A 22,982-nucleotide genomic window follows, 5' to 3' on the forward strand; every position below is an offset into this window, starting at 1 on the left:
CAATCTGTACAGGGAGTGACACCCTCTGTCCTTAGACCCTCGGTTCCAGTGAGGAAAAACTTGCCCACAAAAACCTTTAACAGGGAAAAAATGTGGAAGAAACCTCAGGAAGAGGTATATACATACATATATATACATGTTACATATATACATATATATGTAACATGTGTATATATATACACACACACATACATATATACACACACATACATACACACACACACACTGTAGGTTAATTGTGGGCTAACTGTAAGGCAGTTGTAGGCTAATTGTAGGCTAACTGTAAGGTAGCTGTAAGCTAACTGTAGGCTAACTGTAAGGCAGTTGTAGGCTAATTGTAGGCTAACTGTAAGGTAGTTGTAGGCTAACTGTAAGGTAGTTGTAGGCTAATTGTAGGCTAACTGTGAGGCAGTTGTAGGCTAACTGTAAGGCAGTTGTAGGCTAACTGTAAGGCAGTTGTAGGCTAATTGTAGGCTAACTGTAAGGCAGTTGTAGGCTAACTGTAGGCTAACTGTAAGGCAGTTGTAGGCTAATTGTAGGCTAATTGTAGGCTAACTGTAAGGCAGTTGTAGGCTAACTGTAAGGCAGTTGTAGGCTAATTGTAGGCTAATTGTAGGCTAACTGCAGGCTAACTGTAAGGCAGTCGTAGGCTGATTGTAGGCTAACTGTAAGGTAGTTGTAGGCTAATTGTAAGGTAGTTGTAGGCTGTAAACTGTTCAAAGTTTTGGAAAAAGCTCAGATTAAATAAACACAAAGACGTCATCCTCTCAAAAAAACAAAAACAAATTTAATCGAAACAAAATGTTGATTCATTAACAAGTTTATAAAACAGTGATTTTTAGTTACATAAATAAATCGATCAGTGTATCAAATCTTAAGTTTCAACTTCATGAGCATGTTGACATGGTCGTACAATCATTTACCTAACGTAATAAATAAAAAAAAAAGAAAAAAGATCTACGGACACGAAGAGACGACACTGAAAAAACATGAAATGAGCTTTTAAAGCACAGAAACACACTGAGCCAGTTCAGCTAAAAATTCAACGACAACAAAAAAAGACGATAAAAAGTCGGTTGGCGTATAAACGAATAAAGTTTGGTGAAGTTCGAACTCCCATTTGGTTATTTTAAAGCATTAAGACAAGGCAAGAAAGAAGAAGGCTGTTCTCGTGTGAGGAGTTAAAACAAACGGAAAAAAACAGTTTCTGTCCTGAACAAAGTCGAGATGTCAGGAGGCGGTAAAACAGAGCTTCGTTTTGTGGACTGGAATATTGTTGCCTCGGTACAATCCTCAACACGCTGCTGCTGCTGCTGCCGTGTTTTTAACGTGTCCGGGTTTCTCTGCAGTTCATTACATGTCTGCAGCCGGCGTGTCCTCCTGTTTGGAACTGGCCCCTGATGCGATGCAAGGCGAATGAAGAAGAAGAAGAAGAAGAAGAAGAAAAAGAAGAAGAAGAAGTCCTTCTGATATGTTGTTTCTTTTTTTATGTTTTTTTTTACTGCAGCTTCAAGTATTGTGCCTTACATAGAATATTCTGTCATAAATTAGTTAACATATACATTTTTTTTTCAATATTCAGACATATACTTTCATATATACACAGCAATAAAATGCTTTTTGTTCTCTTTTGTTTGCTTTTTTTTTTTGTTGTTTTTTATTTAGAGAAATCCCTGAGAATGTACGTTTCCGGATAAAAGCTTGGACACCTTCTCGTTTTTCTACATTGAACACTGGAGACATCGATACTGTGAAATAATGTGTTAAACTTCAATGTAACAACGATGTTGTTTTGGTCCACTCTCGACTTCAAACCCCACCAGGAGCGTTTCAGAAGTGTTCTGCCCACCAGGCTTCGTTAACCTGCTCGTGATGCTTCTGAAACAGACCATGCCGCTTCCGGTGGACTTCGAAAACTTCGACTAGAGCGACTGCGATTAGCTCTGGCAGAAATGCATTGCATCGAGGTGCCTGGTGGAATATAGCTTTTAGTAGTATCTCACATTCACCTTCATAGGGTCGTCACCTGGAAAGCCTTTTATTTACCAGGTATGCCTTGTCAAGAGTTAATTAGTAGAGACCATTAGCTGTTGTTCAGAGTTTTGACCAAGAGTGCATCGAGACTGGGACAAGACCAAAACTTTGAGGTGTTAAGACCAAGTCAAGACCAAGATATTGCAAAACTAAGTCCAGACAGTATACAGCATACTTAGGTAGCTAATATTCACGAAATCTCTTTGGGTGAAGCGTGGTTGCTACATACCGCTGTGTTCTTTTGTAGGTGATATACCTGCAGTTGAAGTCTTGACTGGTCTTGAACTAAAATCCAGAGTCCTCTTAGTCTAACACCGAGACCAGACCGAGTAAAAATGTGGTCAATTACAAGGCCGAGGCTTTGTTGGCGTGTTGGCATTTAACTACTGTTCTAACCCATGTTATGGTATGAAGCACTCAACAATGTAAAGAGAATCAATGGTCCATCATCACTTTAAGACACGAAGGTCAGTCAGTCCAGATAATATCAAGAACATTGAATGTATTATGATGAAGAAACCACGACTGAGGGAGACCAACAAGGAATGGACATCAGACCAGTGGAAGTCTGGACTTTGGTCTGATGAATCCAAATTTGGGAGTATTGGTTCCAACCGCCGTGGCTTTGACAAGGTGAACGGATGATATCTACATGTGTGGTTCCCAACATGAAACACAGAGGAGGAGGTGTGATGGTGTGGAGGCCAACATGGCTACCATACCATACTTCATGGACATGCCATGTTCTTAATGGGACCATTGTTTGTTTTCCAACGTGACAGTGACCCAAAACACACCTCCAGGCTCTGTAAAGACTACTTCACCAAGAATCAGAGTGATGTATCACCCAACCTAAACCCAGTTGAGATGGTTTGGAATGAGTTGGACCACAGAGAGAAGGCAAACCAGCCAACGAGACCTCAGCACCTTTGGAAACTCCTTCGAGAAAACCATTTCAGGTGACGACCTCATGAAACTCAACATGTTCTGGTTTGTTTACACTTTTTTTTGAATACCACATAACCCCACACGTGTTCTTTCACAGTTTTGACAATGTAGAAAGTAACAAAATTAAAGAAAAACCATTGAGCGAGAAGACGCGTCCAAACTTTTGACCGGTATGTTGACAGTTGCCAAGTTTCCACACAAAGAGCGAGCACTGTGACCGTTTGTTTCTGTGTTTCTGTGACAAATTAAGCATACTGTTAATGTTTAAAGACAACACTGCAATCAGCCTGAAAATGGCGGGAAAACAAATATTGACCGGGTGAATTAATTCTGGTTCAGATGAGTAGGTGAGGACTTTGGAGGGCGGGAAGAGTAAAGCTGGATCCTTTGTTTTTTAAAGAGGTACTTGTCACTTCAAGATGGAGTTGCTCCATTTGGTTTAAAGCCGTTTGTCTTCTCTTTGAGGCTCTGAACGTTGGCTGAGGGAAGTAAAGAGGAGTGCAAGGTGGACATTTTGCCACTGGACAATACAGTATATACTCAGTGTAAAACTTTCGCTTTCATACATATAAAGGGAAACACACGAAAACTTCCACGATTTGACGGTTCTCTCCTTCCGCAAACGTTTTATACACATCGACACCGGCTGTTGCTTTTTACGGTTTACAGTGTTTGTTTTCTTTTGTACCCTAAAACTTATTTCGTATCTTGTTTTAGGGGGATTTTCACTTCAAGTTAGAAAGGATAAAAAAAAGGAGACTCAAGTAAAAAAAACGAGATATTTGGTCGATCAACCAAACCTCTCTCGAACGAGCATCATGAGTTTCTTCTTGCCCTTGTAAATCTGTTTCAGGTTGTCTATGAACTGTGTGAACTGGATGTGTCCGTCGTGCGCCATTAGAAACGTCTCTCTGGCTTTACTGAGGAACTCGATGAACTCGCTGTAGTGGCGCGGGCTGATGTGCGTCAGCCGCGAGTGCGTCGTGTTGATGTAAGCCCCGATCGTGGCGTCCAGTAGCTGCCTGAGCGGCGCCTTGTCCAGGGGCATCAGCTTCCCAGAGTTCCTGCTGCGACTGTGCAGCGCCACCAGGCCCGGCGTCGTTAACGTGCACCGCCGCAAAATGTCCGACAAGACGGTGGCGCATTTCACGCTCTTCACCACCAGGGGGATGACGGATGCCAGTTCGTTTTTCCCCAGCGAGTGGCTGAGAGCGCATGCCCAGAGCACGTCGTTGATGGCCGGGTGCGTGTCTTGGTTATAGCTGAGGTTCAGGTGAGTCATGGCTAACGTCGCTAGTTTGTACGCCCTCATTGGATAACCTCGGTGCTCCATGTAGCGTGCTATCGTAAACAGCTGCGTGTAGTTCATTCCCGTGGCGGCTGCGTCCAGTACAATCTGATAGGCTGTCTCGAAGGCAATGTGGTCCTTCTCGCAGAGCGTCAGAGCCGAGAGGGCACAGTTTTGGGGGTCCTTCATGGCACACTGTAGAGCCAGGGTTCGGGCGGAGTTGGCCAGGTTCTCCTGCTGATGGCAGTCCAAGTGCAGCCGGACGATGGTGCTGTTGGACATGACCGTGCTCGCCACGACGCTCGTGGCTTCGGTCGGGGTGAAGAGGGTGAACCAGCTCTGCATGATGCTGTCCAACGCAAACACACCTGGACAGAGAGAGAGAGGTTCAATCAATGAGAAAGAAGGACAACAGCCCTGTGAAATTCTGCCCAGCAACAAGTGACAGCGACTCCGCTCTGATTGGTGGACTGTCAACTGAAACTGCTGAGAGAGAGAGAGAGAGAGAAAGCCTTGAAAGGTCACCTTCAAACAAGAGACCACCATGACCAAACCGTAGCTCGTATCAATGAAAGGAAAGGACGACAAGCATCCTCAGATCTTGCTGAACATGTCGATATATATTTTGTGTGGCTAAAGTAACAAAATGTGACCTCTAGAGCGAGTTAAAAAACTGGTATGTCTGCTTTCCCTCCAGAATTTTCTGCTCTCAGTTAATATGCGTCAGTTGGTGGGTGATCCTGACGCATCTGAGCTAACAGAGCCAAAATTATAAGTCTGACAGTTTCAGCGGGTATATGTCAGCGAGCAGCACAATTTTTCCAACAATTTGTTGCTAATGTTATGTCTGTAGAGTGAAATTTGTGGCCGTGAGAGCAGTTTAAAAATTATTTTTGGGACTGATTTTTCTCTCCCTCTCCACTCTAGCTCTGAACATTCCGTCCATTTTAAATTTACCCGCCCTTTTTTATTGGTAATTTCCTCAAAAACCGTTTGGTGAATCGCTTCGAAAAGTCAAAGCACGCTTCTTCAGGCCAAGATGCACAATTTGACATGTTTTTTGTGTATGTGCAACTAAAACTGTGGGAGGAAAAGTGTGCTGAAAAAAAAAAAAACAGCACAAAAACTGCAGTTCCTCTAACGTCCACTTGAGGCTGGCTCCAGAAGTGAGTCAGTCCCCATAAGTCCCCATGTCCAAATGTCCAACTTCACAGCAGAAATAAACATGTTTACAGCCTGGTACAAAAAACAGTTTTGGTCTCTGTAGCTAATTTCCCCGTTCATGACAACTGTACTGAGGGTGAATTTATATACAACTCACCTGTTCACATTATATTAAGGCTTAAAGTTATGCAGGATTAAGAGCGTGGACGCTTTGATTGACAGGTGAAAAATCAGCAGTTACCTTGTATTATATTGTATAACAACAGTATTTAGCTGTATTTGGAAATCACTTTAAGCTAAACTATAAAAGTAAATTAACTTATATATTTGTGACCCATTTTTAAAGATTTAAGTCGTTACCAACCAAAGAACTTTGGGATGCGTGCCACGGAAAGATTGATGTGATATCCAAAACAGCGTATTTGTATTTAAGAAAATGTCCACAGGGCTTTGAACTTGTTCAACATTCAAACTTTCCAGACTAATGTACGTCAGCAGACCTACAATGGCTTCTTACCATCTAATTGGATATTCTATTTCTAATTCTCTGACATTACATGGCCTGGCCTCACTCTGTGTCACCCACTGGCATGTTCTCAATGAGTCCATTCAAACTCAAGCTCACAGAAACAGGGACTCCTTGTCGTCACTCCCCCCACCGACATTCATAAGAAATCATCAGGCAGGAGGGTTGGAGGGTTTTCCCCCTACAGAGCTCCGTCCCTCCAGACACAGCTTCCTGTCCACTTCAGGGAAATCAGCCACACAAGTCCAAACATGAGGCCCCACTTAATCAGCCAAAAGCCCACAATCTTCCATAATTACTGCCCTGCCAGTCATTCCTGCTGAGAGCTCTCTGAAATCCACGTTTAAGAAGGTCTCATGAAGTTTGCCCCGGTTCGCCCGACTGAACAGCAAAAGTCCAGTAATCATATTTTAGAGATATTCGTTATGTAAACTACATTTACTCGAGTACTGTACTTCGTGATATTTATTAGGGACATCTATGTTTCTTGAGAAACTTCCAATTTAAACTTCTTTCACAACATTTCAGAATTAAACTTCAATGTTTAGAACAATGAAATATTATAATTTGTCCCAATATAACACACTAAGATGTTTTTGTGCTGAACTCACCGGCCTCCGTAGCACACGTGACCAACCATCGCACCATCTCCCTCCTCCGCCAGTTCAAGGTGGACAGCGTCATCCTCATCACCTGTAAAGAAACCGCGGCGTTAGCTTCGACTGTGCAGGATACGCCATGTGAAATGTGTGTTTGTATGTGTGTGTTTACCTGAAGGCCCAGCTCCAGGGACACTTTGAGCAGCGTGATGTCCGGCAGGCTGTCCATGAGCGTGGCGATCTTGAAGGCATCCTGGGCCAGTTTGAAGATGTGCGACGCGGAGTGGATGTTCTTCTGGATGGACTCTAACACTGTTTCCAGCTTTCGAGCGTCGCCTGGTGAAACGAGCAGAGACAGAGAGGCGAGGTCAGGATTGAGTTTCACTCTCACGCTCGTAACTTCACTGTTTACCGATCAGCCGGATCAGAGCTGTGTTGAGTTACTAATGATGCAAACCCAACACTTCGTCCTGCTGCCGCTTCACAATGACAGCTTTCCACAGGCTTTTATTGTGAAGCAGCGACTGGAAATGCTTTTATTGTTTAGGTTAAAGAAACTTTGATTAAAAAAAAAAAAAAAAAGGTCAACACGAGCTGCAGTGAGCTGAAAGGAGGCGTTCAGTTACATCAACAACCAACGCAGCAACCTCCATGATCTGAAGTGAAGCCAAAAACTGCAGTTCCTCTAACGTCCACTTGAGGCTGGCTCCAGAAGTGAGTCAGTCTCCATAAGTCCCCATGTTCAAATGTCCAACATTGAGCAAATAAACATCAAATAAAATTTACGTTTTATATGTAAGGCAACAGAACGATGAAACCTTGGGAAAATAAAATGTGGAAACAGAATTTTTTTAGCAACTCTTTCAAAATAAAAGCTTGTTACCCATTTTTGGAGCTGGAATGTAAAACTTTTTTTTTTGGCACCTAAAATTAAACTTTTATCACTTAAAATGAACCGACAGCTGTAAGATTAGCTCATGAAGTATTGTAATGTTACAGATTACAGTTACTTCCTATTGTATCCTGATTACATTCTCCCCAAGAGGATTGGTTAGTTCATCTTAATAATGGTGTTTTATTAAAGTTTTTGCTGAAATTGATCATTTCAAACTTTATTTTTGTGTTTGCATCACCAGACGTCAGCCCACTGCTACCTAGGAACAGCGCATTGCCTCCGTCTATATATAAATGTATAAATATATACATCTGTGTTTACCTTTAGCAGCAGTGAGCATGGTGGAGGCCAGTTCACACTGTTGGGTCTCTATGTGGCTGAGGGTGAACCAGCGAGGGAGGCGGTTGGGCACCACCGACACTATATGGTGAGGCCGAGACAAGTCGCCGGAGGGGGCCGTGGACTCCAGGACCGGCAACCTGAGCACAAAGACAAACTTTATTATTAGTTCTTTATCGAGACAGGAGGGAGCTGTCAGTTTCATAAAGGAAGGTATCGAGGCGCGATGTTCCTTTTATAGCGTCGATCAATAGTTTGTTTTTTCTCCTCGGGCCATGAGCGCTGAGTTTAAACCCGAACACGCTGCGGTTTCATCCTGTTACAGCTGCAGTGATTCCACGTCTCTGTCCTCTAATGTTCCTCCGCTGTAATTTCACATTTACATATCATAAAAATCAAAGGGGGTTTAATTTGGGCGCGAGGAAATAAAAGTTTCGTAACACCCGTGGCGGTCAGGGGAGGAAACCAACAGCACGTATTTATTATTCACACATTTTTATAAAATTCGATTTCGGCTGTGTTGAATTATTTAGTGAATATTTCAGCAAAAGGAGGTTTTTGTCATTAAACGGCGCCCCAGATAGCTCCTAAATCTGCCCCTCTCTCTCCATCTCTGAATCCATCACGCACAAACCAAAGGAGACTTTAAAGGAAAGCAGAGGGAGACGATTACATTTAGTCCAATCCAGGGCAGCAACTCCCCCAGCCTCGCTCCTCTCTTTATTTTAGTTCACTTCCTCCTCATCGTTACGTCTTAAAGGCTAATATGTAACCTCCAAACCCGTTTAAGACCACCGCAAAGAAGAGGAGGAGGAGGTTCTCCTCAAATGATGGCGGGGAGCAGAGCCAGTGTCGTGCCAGAACAGGAGCTGGACAATAGGTAATATGGATAACTATAAATTAACTATAAAAAACAAAAGTTTAGCAGTTTATTTATTCAGTCGAGATGAATGAACATTGAAAATATAAAAACTGTGATTGCACGACAGCTTTTAAACCTCTTTTACTACGTTAAATAAAGGCTGTTTTATTGAGGAAACAACTAAAAACTCTCTTTCGACGTGTTTCACAGACAATTAAGTTGACAATCTTTGTACAAAAGACACGAAAGATAATAAATATATCAATGTACAAGCAGCTTTTAATGAGCTCTACTCACCGCATGGCCCTCAGTGCAATTTTGTACGCCAGTTCGGCGTCATGAGGTAGCAGGGAGGTGAACAGATACTTGGCAAAGGTGTGCATGGGGACGCTTTCTCTGTAGAGTAACTCCCCCAGACCACTGTAAGGACCAGCTGCAAGAAGAAACAGAAGAACCAGTTTAAAGTCAGAATCAGAATCAGAAGTACTTTAATAATCCCAGGAGGATTCGTTTGTTACTGTCGACCTGTAGACAGACGGATGTAAAAACACGACAACATTTCTGGATGGCGACCTCGTGGATGACCCTGAGTCACCACCACGTCTGAATAGTTTGACTCAGCCGGAGTGGATCAGACAATTTGGAGCCAGAGTTCAGTGAAGTGACCGCTGATGTCAAAAAACTGCAGTTCCTCTAACGTCCACTTGAGGCTGGCTCCAGAAGTGAGTCAGTCTCCATAAGTCCCCATGTCCAAATGTCCAACTTCACAGCAGAAATAAACATGTTTACAGCCTGGTACAAAAAACAGTTTTGGTCTCTGTAGCTAATTTCCCCGTTCATGACAACTGTACTGAGGGTGAATTTATATACAACTCACCTGTTCACATTAGCTTAGCTTAGCATAAAGACTGGAAACAAAGGGAAACAGGTAGCCTGGCTCTAGTTGCTTTACTGATCAAATTTGAGAGGAACAACTTGAAACTTTTCCACAGGCTTCATAGCTAATTAATTAGTATTTTATTAATATAATAGTTAATTACATGTATAGTTGACTCACTTCTGGAGCCAGCCTCAAGTGGACGTTTGAAGAACTGCAGTTTTTAGCACTTCGCTCACTTGGTTTCAGAGAGTTTCCTACTCTGTCTGTGGCACTCAGCTCACAGCCCATTGGTTCCTAGAATTTCTACTAAATGGTGCATTAGCCGGGGACTATTTTCAGCGACAGATTAATCCACATTTGGTGCTCTAGTATTACTTTCTGTTGTCTGTACAGCGGTCAGATTACAGAGTGAACTGACGATGTAAGAAAAGGAGGCAGAGAGTGGACGTGTACCATCGAACGTCAGAGACAGAAAACGTCTGTTTTGAACTTTTCATGTCGTTTCCTGACGATAAGAAACTAAACTAAGACAGCAAAAGATAAACTTTGTGGTAACTCGTCGTCCTGATGAGATAACAACAATCACTTCCTGAACGAGCTGCGAGCGGCTCTCTCATTTAGAAAACAGGCCTTGAATCATGATGGGCCACATCTCACACACACACACACACACACACACACACACACATGTTCACACAACGTCAGCAAACACACTGACAATGCAAACAATACACTCACACAACTGTGAATACTGTCAGAGTGTAATGAGTCATTTCACAGTCAAAGTGTAACGCACACACAGGACGCACACTTAAGTACACAGAGTTAACGCCACACACACACACACACACACACACACACACACACACACACTTAACGTAACAGACAGTTAACGCACAAAGAGGCGGGGAGGGAAAGTTGTGGTTCGGGGTGTGAAATGTAAATCTTCCTGTGAGCGGATAAGTCGAGGGTTCATGGACGGAAACGTTTAAAGGAACAGTTTGACAGTTTGTGACACAGATTTCTATCAGAAAAAAAAACATCAAAACAACTTCTGTATGTACAGTAAATGTTAACAAATGGTAATAAATATATATAAATATATAATTAAAGTAAAAGATGAGATTATTAGCTTAGCTTAGCATAAAGACTGGAAACAAAGGGAAACAGCTAGCCAGGCTCTAACCACCAGAAAGTGTTGTTTACGGTTTGTGTCTCTTCCAGTGGTTTAATAGTTGATTAAAAGTATTTTATTAATATGACTTTTAATATGAATTATTATGACACATAAGTCCAATAAAAACAGTGAAGACTCAGATTTGTTATTTTGTCTGACCAGCAACACAAACCCAAAAATATTCAAATGCCCTTCATATAAAATCAGAGCGCCTGACTCACCCTCGAGCAGGAAGGCGGCTTGTTTCCGGAAGATCTTCACCAGCGTGTCGTCTAAATCCACTTCCTGCAGCCTGGCCAATAGCTGCTCTTCGTTGCGACACACTTTCTCCTGGGCGTAAAGGCCGTCCGGCATCACCCTCTGCTGCCCTAAACCGATCAGAGCCGTCTCCACGGCGAGCGACACGAAAGACTCGCCGTCCTCCAGGAAACGCTGCGCTGCTGCCGCCGCCGGGGAAACAGAAGGCTCTGTCGTCCTCCGACCTGAACCCGGCGAGCCTGAGAGAGCAGAGAGGGTGAGAGGGTGAGAGGGTGAGAGATGCTTCAGGGAGGAGGATGCTCCCTTTGGGCCGAGTATTGATAAACGTATTGATTCATTTGTTCTTTTTCAGAGCATGAACCCTCCTGAGGACAGTAATCATGTGTATTAATGGCTTAATGATGTCTTGGCAGACCTCACAGTTCATCCCAGGAGGGTTGACAGTCCCTAGTGAATACACACACGATATATATAGTATATAGAGATATATATAGAGATATATATATATATATATATATATATATATAAACAGCAGAGTGCTCAAAGACTTCATTGAAAACTTTCCCCACTCAGTGTGTCTGAAACAGAAACAAACTCGACGCGTTCGTCCTTTCTGGTGCTGAAGTACGTTGAAAATTCGTCTAGCTGAGCTTCTCCCCCTCTGCATAATTAATGCATTTTAATTGGAGTGTTTTTCCTGCTGCATTTCTTATTCATGAGCTGTTATTGGAGGATGACTGGAGGCCAATCAGCACGTCTGGTGTCATCGCTGCTGATTGCAACCCGAGGGCCCGAAGCTCCGACAGGAAGACGCAATCACTGCAGAGTAAATGTTTGAATCGAATGTTTGTCTACTGTGTGCGACGGTACAAGTACATCTACTCAATTTAGAGAGTATTTCCATGTTTTGCTACTTTATACTGAAAGAAATTGTTCTTTCTTTTACTTTACTGCCGTTTTTTTTTAGAGCTGTACATTTAAAATTGACATTAAAAACCACGATAAAAACCTAAAAACCCTTCAAACTTTCAAATCTGATTGGACGAGAGTTGTTCCATGAGTGCTGATATAGAGAATAACCGCACTGGGACACGGGAACACTCTGCAACACAGGTGGTCTAACGGCCATTACATTAACGATGGTCGTTAACATGCTTGTGCTGTTATACGAGAAGGAGTGCTGTTATACTGAATATCAGCACGGCCGTGCTGATATTCAGTATAACAGCACTCCTTCTTGTGATATTGTTGAATTAGTTGTTTCAGTTTCACTAAAGAGAAAAGGTTTCATCTAAATGTAGATCTGTACGTCTCATGGCGCCTCAGATTCATGTTGGCGCTGGACTAAACAAGCGGTAACTAGCTCCACCTCGAGCAGCTACAACAGTAAAATCATGCCAACCACACATTTATAAAATCAGTATTAATCTCATAATGTCTGTACCGGAGAAGTCGAGCAGGGCCGTCGCTCCGTCCTCGCTGGCCCATCCCATCTCCATCAGGGTGCTGAACAGAGTGCCGATCGGGTCCAGAGGGTGACCCACCCAACCCTCCAGGTTTGTGACCGACGTGATGCCTTTATGGAGCAACTCTGCGGCAACACAAACACACAAACGCTTCAGTTACGTGTTCAATTTTAGACTGAAGAACGGCAATAAACCAGTTTTTACAACAAAACTCACAATTATTAGTTCGGTACATACATTTATTGACATTTAGATCACAAGTTTTACAGCTGTATACAACAGTAATCCCTAATTAATGTAATTAATCAATTAATGTAAACCTGGACCTGATAAATGGCAGAAAATGTAACAATTAAACATTAATTAAATTAAGTTTTGGCTACATTATGAGTCTAATTAGCTGCTGTAGCCTCAGCTCAATCAACTCAACAACAGTTTATTGAAGTAAAACATCTCCTGACAGTCGACGAAATGCTCAAAAAAGGTGTTACGAAGTCTGGTTTATACATTTTCTTGTTGTCACTGTGATTTATTTGATATTTTCCTTCATTTTTGTGGTTTTGTTCCCTAAAAAACATCTTTAAAAAGGTATTTTTGTGAAAGAACGCATCAATTTTAAGCTCCAACTTTATTTTCTGACTGATGAAATTATGAAATGTGACTCATGTCCGACCCCTTTTTCAGCGACAGTGTTGAGTCCTCAGTATAAAATAAGTTTTCCCTCAACAGATTCAGGCTTTTCTTTCTGCATCAGGACAAACTGACCTTTCTTGTGAGTCCGGAAGAACTCCATCTGTTTCTGCTGTTGCCTCCGCAGTGTGTTGACGATGGCGATGGCCAGCCTGAGTGCTTCTTTCGGGTAACCGTGTGATCGGAGGGCGTCCACCCGAGCGCACGCAGTCGGGACGTGTTCTGCAAAAACAAAAAACATCTTATTAATTTTTTCTTATTAATTAAACTCTGAGCGTCACCTCTCTCGCTCTCTCTCTCTCTCTTACCGTGCCACAGCGGCCACCCCCGGGCGTCGAACAGGGAGCTGTCAAGGTTGTCATGGTAACAGTAGCTTGTGTGGCGGTCCTCGGTGATGATGTGCTGCAGGTGGGAGTCCTGCCAGTGCAGGTCGCAGGCCTCGATCGCTCGCGTGAACACCGTCCGGTGAGGCCGAGTCAGCGAATCTACGAGAGAGATCCACGAGATGTGTGTGAGGCGTGAGGTCAAAGACACCGGAGTCAGTCAAACATGAACACACAGACATGATGACATTAAAAACACGATAAAAACATCAAACCTTCAAATCTGATTGGACACGTGCTGATATAGAGAATAACCGCACTGGGACAAGTGAACACTTCGCAACACAGGTGGTCTAACGGGCGTTACATTAACGATCGTCGTTAACAATCGTCATCGTAGATCGTAACAAACTCAAGCTTGTGCTGTTATATGAGAAGGAGTGCTGTTATACTGAATATCAGCACGGCCGTGCTGATATTCAGTATAACAGCACCCCTTCTCATATAACAGCACGTATTTATAAATTCAGCAGGTTTTCCAACAATATCCACATCTGTGACGTGCATCACAAGCAAACATCCATAAAAGAACTTCGTCATCCAGGTTAACGTGTCCTTTAGCCTCTTTAAAGACGTGGAGTCTGTCGGCTTCATCTGTCTGTTGACGTTTATTAATTATCTGGATGTTACAGAAGATTCACAGGAAACCTCCACGACGTCATCATCGATGACGCTGTCTGACAGACTTCTTCGTCATCAAGTCAGCAGCTTTTAACGAGCTCGTCATGAGGTGAACATGCACACACGAAATGCAAATTATATTAAGGCTTAAAGTTATCGGCTTGCTTGACCCCGACCATGCATGATCTTCAGAGTAGAGGCTGGGCTGCCAACATGGCGACGTCACGGAGGCGGCGTCCAGTCTTTAACACTGTCAGTGCAAACAGGAGTCACGGTGCTAATCTGCCAAATTTATGCACAAATATCGACTAAAAACGAGCTCCAGGTCATCATGGGAACTGTAGTTCTTAAAACCAATGACACAAAGATAAAAACATTCACATCAACATGTCGTACTGTCTGTCTTGATTCTCTCTGAGGCTCCGCGGTGACTTTTTAAACCTGTCACCGTATCAGGATTGAAAAATGTCGAATGTGAAGTCATCACGGAGAAAACAGCAGCAGTAAGAGTTGATTAAAAGAGAGGGGGGAGGGCGGAGAGAGGACTTAACAGTTAATACAAGAGGAGGAGGAGGGTGTCATCTCACCTGGGTTTCCAGGAGGACCCTGGGGCAGAGCGTTGGTCAGATTGGTCAGCTCGCTGCCATGGTTACCGTCCTCCAAGGGGCAGACGTCCACGCCGCTCCACCGGCGGAGCTGCCGGAGCCAGAAGCCTTTCTGCTCGGGTTTGTAGTGAGGATTCAACACGATGCACATCCACAGGGCGCCTGCAGAGACATGCACAGGTTAAAACACACACACTCACACTCACACACACACCTTTATTTCACACACACACACCTTTATTTTCATCATCGATTCATCGCTTGGTCTCAAAACTTTGATTCCTCGTCCTGTTTTCACTCCAGAACACGAATTTTACATCATGTGAGACAAAATTTCACATTTAAGAAGCTGGAACTTTGAAATATTTAAAGAAGCTGATTAACAGTTTTATGACGTAACAGTAGTTTAATGTTTTATCGAGGTTCATAAATTAATCTGGCTTTTAATTTAACTTTAACGTCATTTTTACTGTTATTTATTTATTTAGTCACCTTTTCTGGGTCTTAAATTGTTTTTGAACAGTTAAAATAAAATATATAAATAGTCATGAATAAAAATCAGTTTACATTTTAATGTGTTTTATTTAATTATTTTATTCTTTATTTTAGATGATGAGATGACAGTTTGGTTTTTGTTTATAATGTTTATTTTTTTTAAATATGACAGAAGATTGAGTCCTTGTTTTATATCAGGGATAATATTTTCATTTTTCTGTCACGCTGAATCAAATTCTCACATCTGAGAAGCGTAAACTAGAAAATATTTTGACATTTCAACATAAATATTTAGGAAAATTTGCTGAAATGTGTGTTTTTATTCTGATTATTCAATGAAAAAAAAACAGTTTGTGGTGACATGATGCAGCTTTTTTGTTTTATTGTTGGTTTATTGTTGGAGATGATAAAACAGTTGCTGTTTAGATTTTTGTTCTCAGTGATAAAAACCTGCGTGACCTCAAATAAAGACGGTTTCTAATTAGATATGACAGAAGACTGAGTCATTGTGTTATATTAAAGATGATATATTCAGTTTACTGTCACGTGAGAACAAGAAAAGCATCAAATTCTCATATTTAAGACGCTGCAAACATAAAAATATTCATTTCAACATGAAAATTGAGAAAAAATCTGCTGAAATTTGTAGTTTTAATCTGATCATTCATAGAAAATGTCACATAAACGTTCCCAGTCAGATTACTGCTGATATTTCTGATTGTTTTCTTTGTTTGTCTCATTTCGTCTGACAGACAAAAACAAAGAAAATCTGAATTCTTTAAAATTCATTTTCTGACGGTCGACGAGTCGTCGCGGCTCCGCAACGAAGCCGATCACCTTCATCGTTTGAGCACATGAGGGATAAATAACAGATGACAGATGACAAAAAAGGAGAAAAGAAAGGAAGTGAAGTGAGAAGGAGGGAGGAGAGGAGAGGTGAGGAGAGGTGGGGGAGGGAGGCTGAGGACGGGGGGAGGGGACAGGAGGAGGAGGAGGAGGCTTCTCGTCTCTTTGTTAAGGCTGCTTCAAGGACAACAATGAGGAGGGAAAACAGAGCGCCGGGCAGAGGGATGTCAGACGTGAGTGACGAAACGCCGAGCAAGAGCGTTCACAGCGACGGCGACGACGACGGGTAAAGAAAAACAAAAACACGAGGATGAAGGTGAACACGCTGCAGGCGTGTTGTTGTTTACACGTTGCATCACTTCAGTTTGTTTCTTTTGTCTTTGAGCGCTCGAGCGCCATCGAACCTGTGCAACAACACGGACAGGACAGGTGGGCTTCATACTGTACATATTCACTCAGAGTTGAAGCACATTAACCAGAAAAATGACCAAATCTGAGCAAGTTGAAGTCTGACGCGTCTGAAACGTTGTTGATCAGGTTTGCGTGGAGAACGAACCTGAACAGCAACGTTCTGGAGACGTTGTTGTTATCTGGAGCTTTTAGCGTGAACGTGTGCCACAGAGCGTCCAGCTGTTCACGCGTGTTCACGTACCGAGTTCGTCCCACAGCTGCCTGTATTTGTCCGTCATGGTCGTCCCTTGTTGCCTCCACAGCGCCAGCCTGGGGTCGCCCATGAACTGCTCCGTGATCAGCGTCAGCATGCGAGCGCCGTTGGAGTCCCTCATCTTCAGCATCTCTCTCACCTGCAGAGACACACGGGCATTGTGGGTGACCCGGACAGACCGGTGTGGTGCGGCGGACATGTTCGGTGTTGATGACTGTGTTACCTTGCTGAACAGTAAGTTGAGCTGCTTTCCCGAGCCGTGGTACCCGCCCTGGGAGAGAAAGAGCTTGACCTGTTCCTGAACTTGTTCCTCGTCCAGATGCCAGCAGTTCTCGTCGTCCACGCTGGCGCCGGCCGTCGGATCAGGAGCTCCTGCGGCGGACAAAAGAAATCAGTCAGAGGCTCGTTAGCAGAAGTTAATTCTCATTTATTAGTTTATAGAATTCAGCGGAGAGAAAGAAGCGCTCAGCGTGTAGAAATACTCGAGTAAAGTACCTCGAACCGGTACTTGAGTAGAGTACTTGACTATGGCTGCATCAGCATATCGTTCACCTGTCGCATTAATACGTGCAGAGATCAATAATAAACTCTGACAGACAGACAGATCATTAAACGACTGAAGACAACTTAGATTGAAGTCGCTGTAACAGCAAACAGACACAGTATCACACACTGACTATTAAAACGTCCCCAAACTATGAAGGAAATTTAACAGTTCTCGGGACATTAAGATGAAGATTTTCTAACATTTTATGGACAAAATGATTCATAGAGAAAAGAATCAGTGTCGTTAATCAATAACAGAAATTATCTGTGTGCACCAACGGCGACTAGAAATGACCTGCGAGCGTCACTAATCTGCAGAAGACACCTCAAAATGTCACAGATGTTTTAAAGCGTAGCAGCTGTGACGACCTGATCAGCAGCTTGAACCCTTTAAATGTCCAGCGGCGCTGATCCAGAAGTATTCTCGTGTAAAAGTACACCTGAAATATTCAATAGTATACACAGTAAATGTACAGAAGAAGAACTGAACGTTGGATCTTCAGATCAAAAGGAGAAACCCTGAAGCAGCTGATTTATTTTTGCTTTAAACTTTTTGCTGCATCATTTTTTTTAAATCAGCAGCGACACGTCGTTTCTTCGTCTCAAACTTCATCGAGTTTATATTGAACCGTGCAGATTTAAATACATGTTCATGAGGTCAGCCATGCAGGAGGTGTACTGCTCCACGTCATGTCGAGTCATGCTTCTGTCCACCAACTTTTCCCTTCTTACATCCTGCGGTGTGTTCAACTTGGCCTCAGAGTGTGTGTGTGTGTTTACAGAGCACTGAAATCACAAATAACCACCGTCAGCAAAGCCCCTGAACTCACCGTGGACCTGGTTGATCTCGGAGTTCTGCGACAGGATTTCGTCGGCCAGCTTCTGCGCCGTGGGCAGCACCTCGGTGTGATGCACCGTGATCAGGTACTGAACGAACTTCTGCAGCTGGTCTCTGTTCATTTGGAAAAGAGTCTCTGAGATGGGCAGGCGCAGTTTGACCTGCTCGGGCTTCCGTACTCGGTACAGCGAGAGCGCCACCACGTGGGCGCAGTAGAAGATGTCCTTGTTGCCGCAGCTGCACGTCACTGCGGTGATCTTGCAGCGGTCGAAGCTCACGCTCACGTTGCACACCAGCTCGGGCTCCGACGACGTGGCGGGTTCTCTTACTGTGCCGCTGAGGTGAAACCCTGCAGGGGAAGAGAGAAGATACTTCAAACCTACAACCAACGTGTTCGATATGAAGCAATACCAGCATCAGTTTGGAGTGTTCTGGCCTCCAATATTCACTCTTTTAGCTCCATTTTGGGTCCCTACCAGCTCCTGAGGGGAATATCTGTCTCGTTAGCAGCTGAATGCTGCACCATGTTCACTACTGTTGCTGTTTCAGAGAGTTTAAGAAACCCTGCTGCCCGCTGGTTCTGAAAACGACGCTAAAAAGCCGAACAAACTGCAGATTTGGGTGAAAATTCTCTGCAGGATCATCACGACCTCTAACGTTGATCACAGCTTTGCTCAAAAATAAACTTTTGCATATTTGTTCTGGCTGGTTCTGAGCGTCGTTTCCCCGCTCTCGTGATGAAACCAGATACTCTTGAGTCCGGACTTTGATCCGGTCAGGAAAGTTCTGGCAGGGTAGAGAAAGTAACAAGACGCTCAGCGAGAAAAAGAGCGGTGAGGCGAGCGTGAAGCCTCGAATCTCATTTCCTTTTCATTTCCCTTCCACAACACCTCCAGTGCTTACCCTACCCTGAAGACCGCCGCCTTCCGACGGAGTCATTTCACCGCAGGCGGAGAGACCTGCTATTGTGCAGTGAACCTATGGCCCTCTTATAAACTTAAACCTACAGGTCTGTGTGTGTTTGTGGAGGGTAAACATAGACCAGGGGGGCAGATTTCAACTCCTCTGACAGGAAAACAAACCTCGATGTGAAGAGGAGGGTTGACACCACGCTCGACCAGGCAAGTGTCATTTTCCATTTTAGCAAAAACCCATGACATGACTAACACCGAGCAGCTGCATGTGGGAACCACAGCGAGGTTAAATACAGAGCACGGACATGAGTGGGCAACAGATGACTACGCAGCGAATACTTCATGACCAAAGATTCTTCTGTAATGACGACACGCAGGCCCGATGTCTCACTCAGAGTCATTACAGATGTTTGTGCTGCTTCAGTTTCATTACAGGGAGTGGTTAATAATATCTGCAGCGTTTTAACATATAAAACGAGATACACAGCCAGAGCAACATGATGCACTCGTTGCATCACGCTGTCAGGCGAGCCGGGAATCGTGTAACCAACTGTGAGGCTTGACGATGAAGCCGCGATGCCAGACAGTGACAGATGACAGACAACATTATTCCAGGGTAGTTTGAAGCAAAAAGAAAATGGAAAATGCTCCAATCAATCAATCAAATCCCGTCCGTGGAGAGCTGAAACCACCGGGGAGCAGACGAAGATACAGCAAAGACAATCCGCTTAGAAGCCGGTGAAGATGCTCGACTTTTTTTAATCATAAAAAGGTGTTTCATGTGACTGTCATGATAATGAAAGAACTACTATTTACATATTAAAGCATGTGGAAGTGTGAGACTGACAATCTGACAGTTTAAGCTCAGCCGAGGCTACGTGTTTATATTTACATTTATATTTTAATATTTACTGTACAGATACAGTCATTAAACCACTGAACACAAACTAGACTGAAGTCACTGTAACAACAAAAGTACCACAAAGTATCACACACTGCACTTACAAAACAAACATCGAAATATCAACATGTACTACAGATCAAACATGAAAACTGAAAATACTACAAAAAAAAAAAAAAATCAAAATGTACCCAAACTATGAAGGAAATTTAACAGTGCACAGAATATTTTGTGATTTTGGACACCACACGTTGTTCTCGGGACATTAAAATTAAGATTTTTATGGACAAAATGATTCACAGAGAAAAGAATCAAACAAAAGTAACCGAAGGAGCCATAAAATACTACAAATACTACACAAAAAGTCAACTCTACAGTACACGGAATACTTAAATGTTGTTTACGGGCCATACATTTTTTTTTTTTTTTTTTTTTTTAACAGTTTTTTAATATTTACGCACAAAATTATTTAAAAAGTACTATAGGAGAAAAAACAAAAATTTAAATAAAGTTTTGATGTTTGGTCGTTTCCCCCTAATTCCAGTCTTTGTGCTAAGCTAAGCTAAGCTAACAAGCTAAGCTGTAGCTACATATTTTCAATGACATTAAATATAGTAATAACTTAAACATAGTAATCATAGTGATATATTTACTCTACATGTTTTCCAAAAATATTAAACTACAGCTAGCTTCAACTGTGGTAACAGTAACATAAAGATGCTAAAGTTTGCTAGCTAACATTAGCTAATAATTTTTTTTCTTTTTGTACACAATAAATAAAACAACATGTTTGTTAGTGAGTTTTAGAGGTTCTGTTTGCCAGATTTTTTTATCTTTGCATGAAGCCAGGCTAGCTATTTACTCCTATTTCCAGTATTTTATGTGCTAAGCTAAACTAAGCTAAAAGCTTAGCTCTGGCTACATATTGTCAATTCAGTGTCACATATAATCATACAGGTACATATTTAATATTATTTATATATGTTTATTTATTTCCCAAAACATCAAACTAACTTACAGGGAAAGGCTACAAACTGATGCTAAAGTTATGCTAACTTCAGCTAACATTAGCCGCCAAGTTTCAAGAGTAGAGCTGTTTTAAAATCATTATACATACATTAGACATTAGACATTTTATTGTTTAAGTATTAAACTTCTCTAAATAATACATTTCTGAGAGGAAGAGTGAGTTTTTAAAAGTCTTGTTTGATTGTTTCAGTTAGAAACGAGTGCAGAGTCGGGGCGGTCGGTAGCGTAGTGGGTTAAGTGGCCGCCCCGTGTGTGGAGGCTATAGTCCTCGCTGCAGCTGGCCCCAGTTCGAATCCCGCAACGGACGGCTAATTTACTGCGTGTCATTCCCCCTCTCTCTGACCCCTGCTTCCTGTCTATCTTCAGCTGTACTATCAATAAAGGCCAAAAAAATACTAGTACAGAGAGAGTTCAACAAAAACGCGTTAGCCTCATATTTAAAGACGTATAGCTGCAATGTTGGAGACCTTTGTTGTGCGTCAAGCAGTTTCTATATCTGACTTTGGAAGTGTTGCAGTGAACTCGTGCACAGACAGATCTTCATCACGCCTATCAGCGTTTTTGCAGGCCTCACATGAGGTCACATATTTTCAGAGCGTTTGTAATAACATCTGCCAGAGCGCTGCACGTGAACGCACTGCAGAGATGCAAATCGTGTGCACACAAAATACTACCAGAGGTCTTTAGCCCCGTTCTCACGCCTGTGACACACACTCCACACGGCTGACACATATCAGCCCTGCCGGGTGGAGGAACGTTGTGGACAGGGTGGGTGTTTGTGTGTTGATGGATGATGTGGCGACAGAGCTGCGCAAAAACAAAAAAACGACAAGACAAAATCCGAGAGTGAAACTTCTTAGTGCTGCTGCTGCTTTTCCTGCTGAGCAGACACACACACACACACCAAAACACACTGGATCACGCTTACCACCGCGTCCACATCCTGTCTTTCAAACACACACACACACACACACACACACACACACACACACACATAAACAGAAGTGTGCTCTGTTATGCAGCCAGTCATGCCTGGCCCACAGCTGAACTACTGACGTAACAGAAAGAGAGAGAGTGACTCGAGGAGGAGGAGGTGGTGCTGGAAAAATCGGTATGCCCTCAGCTGAGGGTGTGTGTGTGTGTGTGTGTGTGTGTGTGTGTGCACATGCAGGAGTGTGTGCTTGGCGGCGAGCCAAAGCCCTGAGCTCAGCATTCTGTAATGCACTTCCTCTCCGTGTGTCTGAGCTCCACGGCTTGCATAATACAGCGCCGAGCACGGCATAGCAACCAAACTTAACTCCTTCACTCCCATAATAATAATTAATATAATATAATAATCATAATAATAATAATAATAATAATAATTAATATATAATAATAATGATAATAATAATACATTTTAAAGTTACAAAAGAGGCTTCAACCCCACAAAATAATGTAGCTAATGATATGCTAACTCTTAGCCTTAGCGATCTAGTTAGCTAAAAACAACATTTACAGTACACACAGTACACACAGTACTTCTCTTACTACACAATCAACAGTTTGTGTAGCTAAATAAATAAATAAATAAATAAATAAATAAATAAATAAATAATGTAGTGGTTAGCGAATGACCCCACAAAATAATGTAGCTAATGATATGCTAACTCTTAGCCTTGTACTGTAGGTAGCGAGCTAGTTAGCTAACATTTGTAGCCAATGCTGGAGCGGTTAAAAACAACATTTAGAGTACACACAGTACACACAGTACACACAGTACACAGAGTACACAGAGTACTTCTCTTACTACACAGTCAAACGTTTAATTGGTTTGCTGCCTGCTAGCTAACTGTTAGCGAATAGTCAGTTGGCTACCTAGCTACTGTGTTTTTACGCCATAAGCTCTAGTGTTAGTGTGTTAGCTTTGTAGCTTACGCCAGAGCATTTAAAAGCACCATTTACAGTACACACAGTACACAGAGTACTTCTCTTACTACACAATCAACAGTTTGTGTAGCTAAATAATATAGTG

At 42.7% G+C, this 22,982-nt stretch overlaps 1 protein-coding gene across 1 annotated transcript in view; it reads right to left on the bottom strand.

The window, feature by feature from the left end:
* Positions 1–755: 755 nt before the first annotated feature.
* The window catches only part of zswim6 (zinc finger, SWIM-type containing 6), a 43,233-nt gene continuing 21,006 nt past the window's right edge, over positions 756–22,982 (bottom strand). The window contains exons 2-14 of the mRNA XM_019278728.2: positions 18,117–18,473; positions 16,964–17,112; positions 16,729–16,879; positions 14,718–14,897; positions 13,435–13,611; positions 13,202–13,348; positions 12,415–12,561; positions 10,934–11,209; positions 8,953–9,088; positions 7,776–7,933; positions 6,732–6,895; positions 6,572–6,653; positions 756–4,638 (exon numbers count right to left, since the gene is read on the bottom strand). Of these exons, the coding sequence (XP_019134273.1) occupies positions 3,773–4,638; positions 6,572–6,653; positions 6,732–6,895; positions 7,776–7,933; positions 8,953–9,088; positions 10,934–11,209; positions 12,415–12,561; positions 13,202–13,348; positions 13,435–13,611; positions 14,718–14,897; positions 16,729–16,879; positions 16,964–17,112; positions 18,117–18,473 (2,990 nt within the window). The 3' untranslated portion in view covers positions 756–3,772. The remainder of the gene's footprint in view (positions 4,639–6,571; positions 6,654–6,731; positions 6,896–7,775; positions 7,934–8,952; positions 9,089–10,933; positions 11,210–12,414; positions 12,562–13,201; positions 13,349–13,434; positions 13,612–14,717; positions 14,898–16,728; positions 16,880–16,963; positions 17,113–18,116; positions 18,474–22,982) is intronic.

The sequence above is a fragment of the Larimichthys crocea genome, chromosome IX, assembly GCF_000972845.2.
Source record: "Larimichthys crocea isolate SSNF chromosome IX, L_crocea_2.0, whole genome shotgun sequence".
In the NCBI taxonomy this organism is placed as follows: domain Eukaryota; kingdom Metazoa; phylum Chordata; class Actinopteri; family Sciaenidae; genus Larimichthys; species Larimichthys crocea.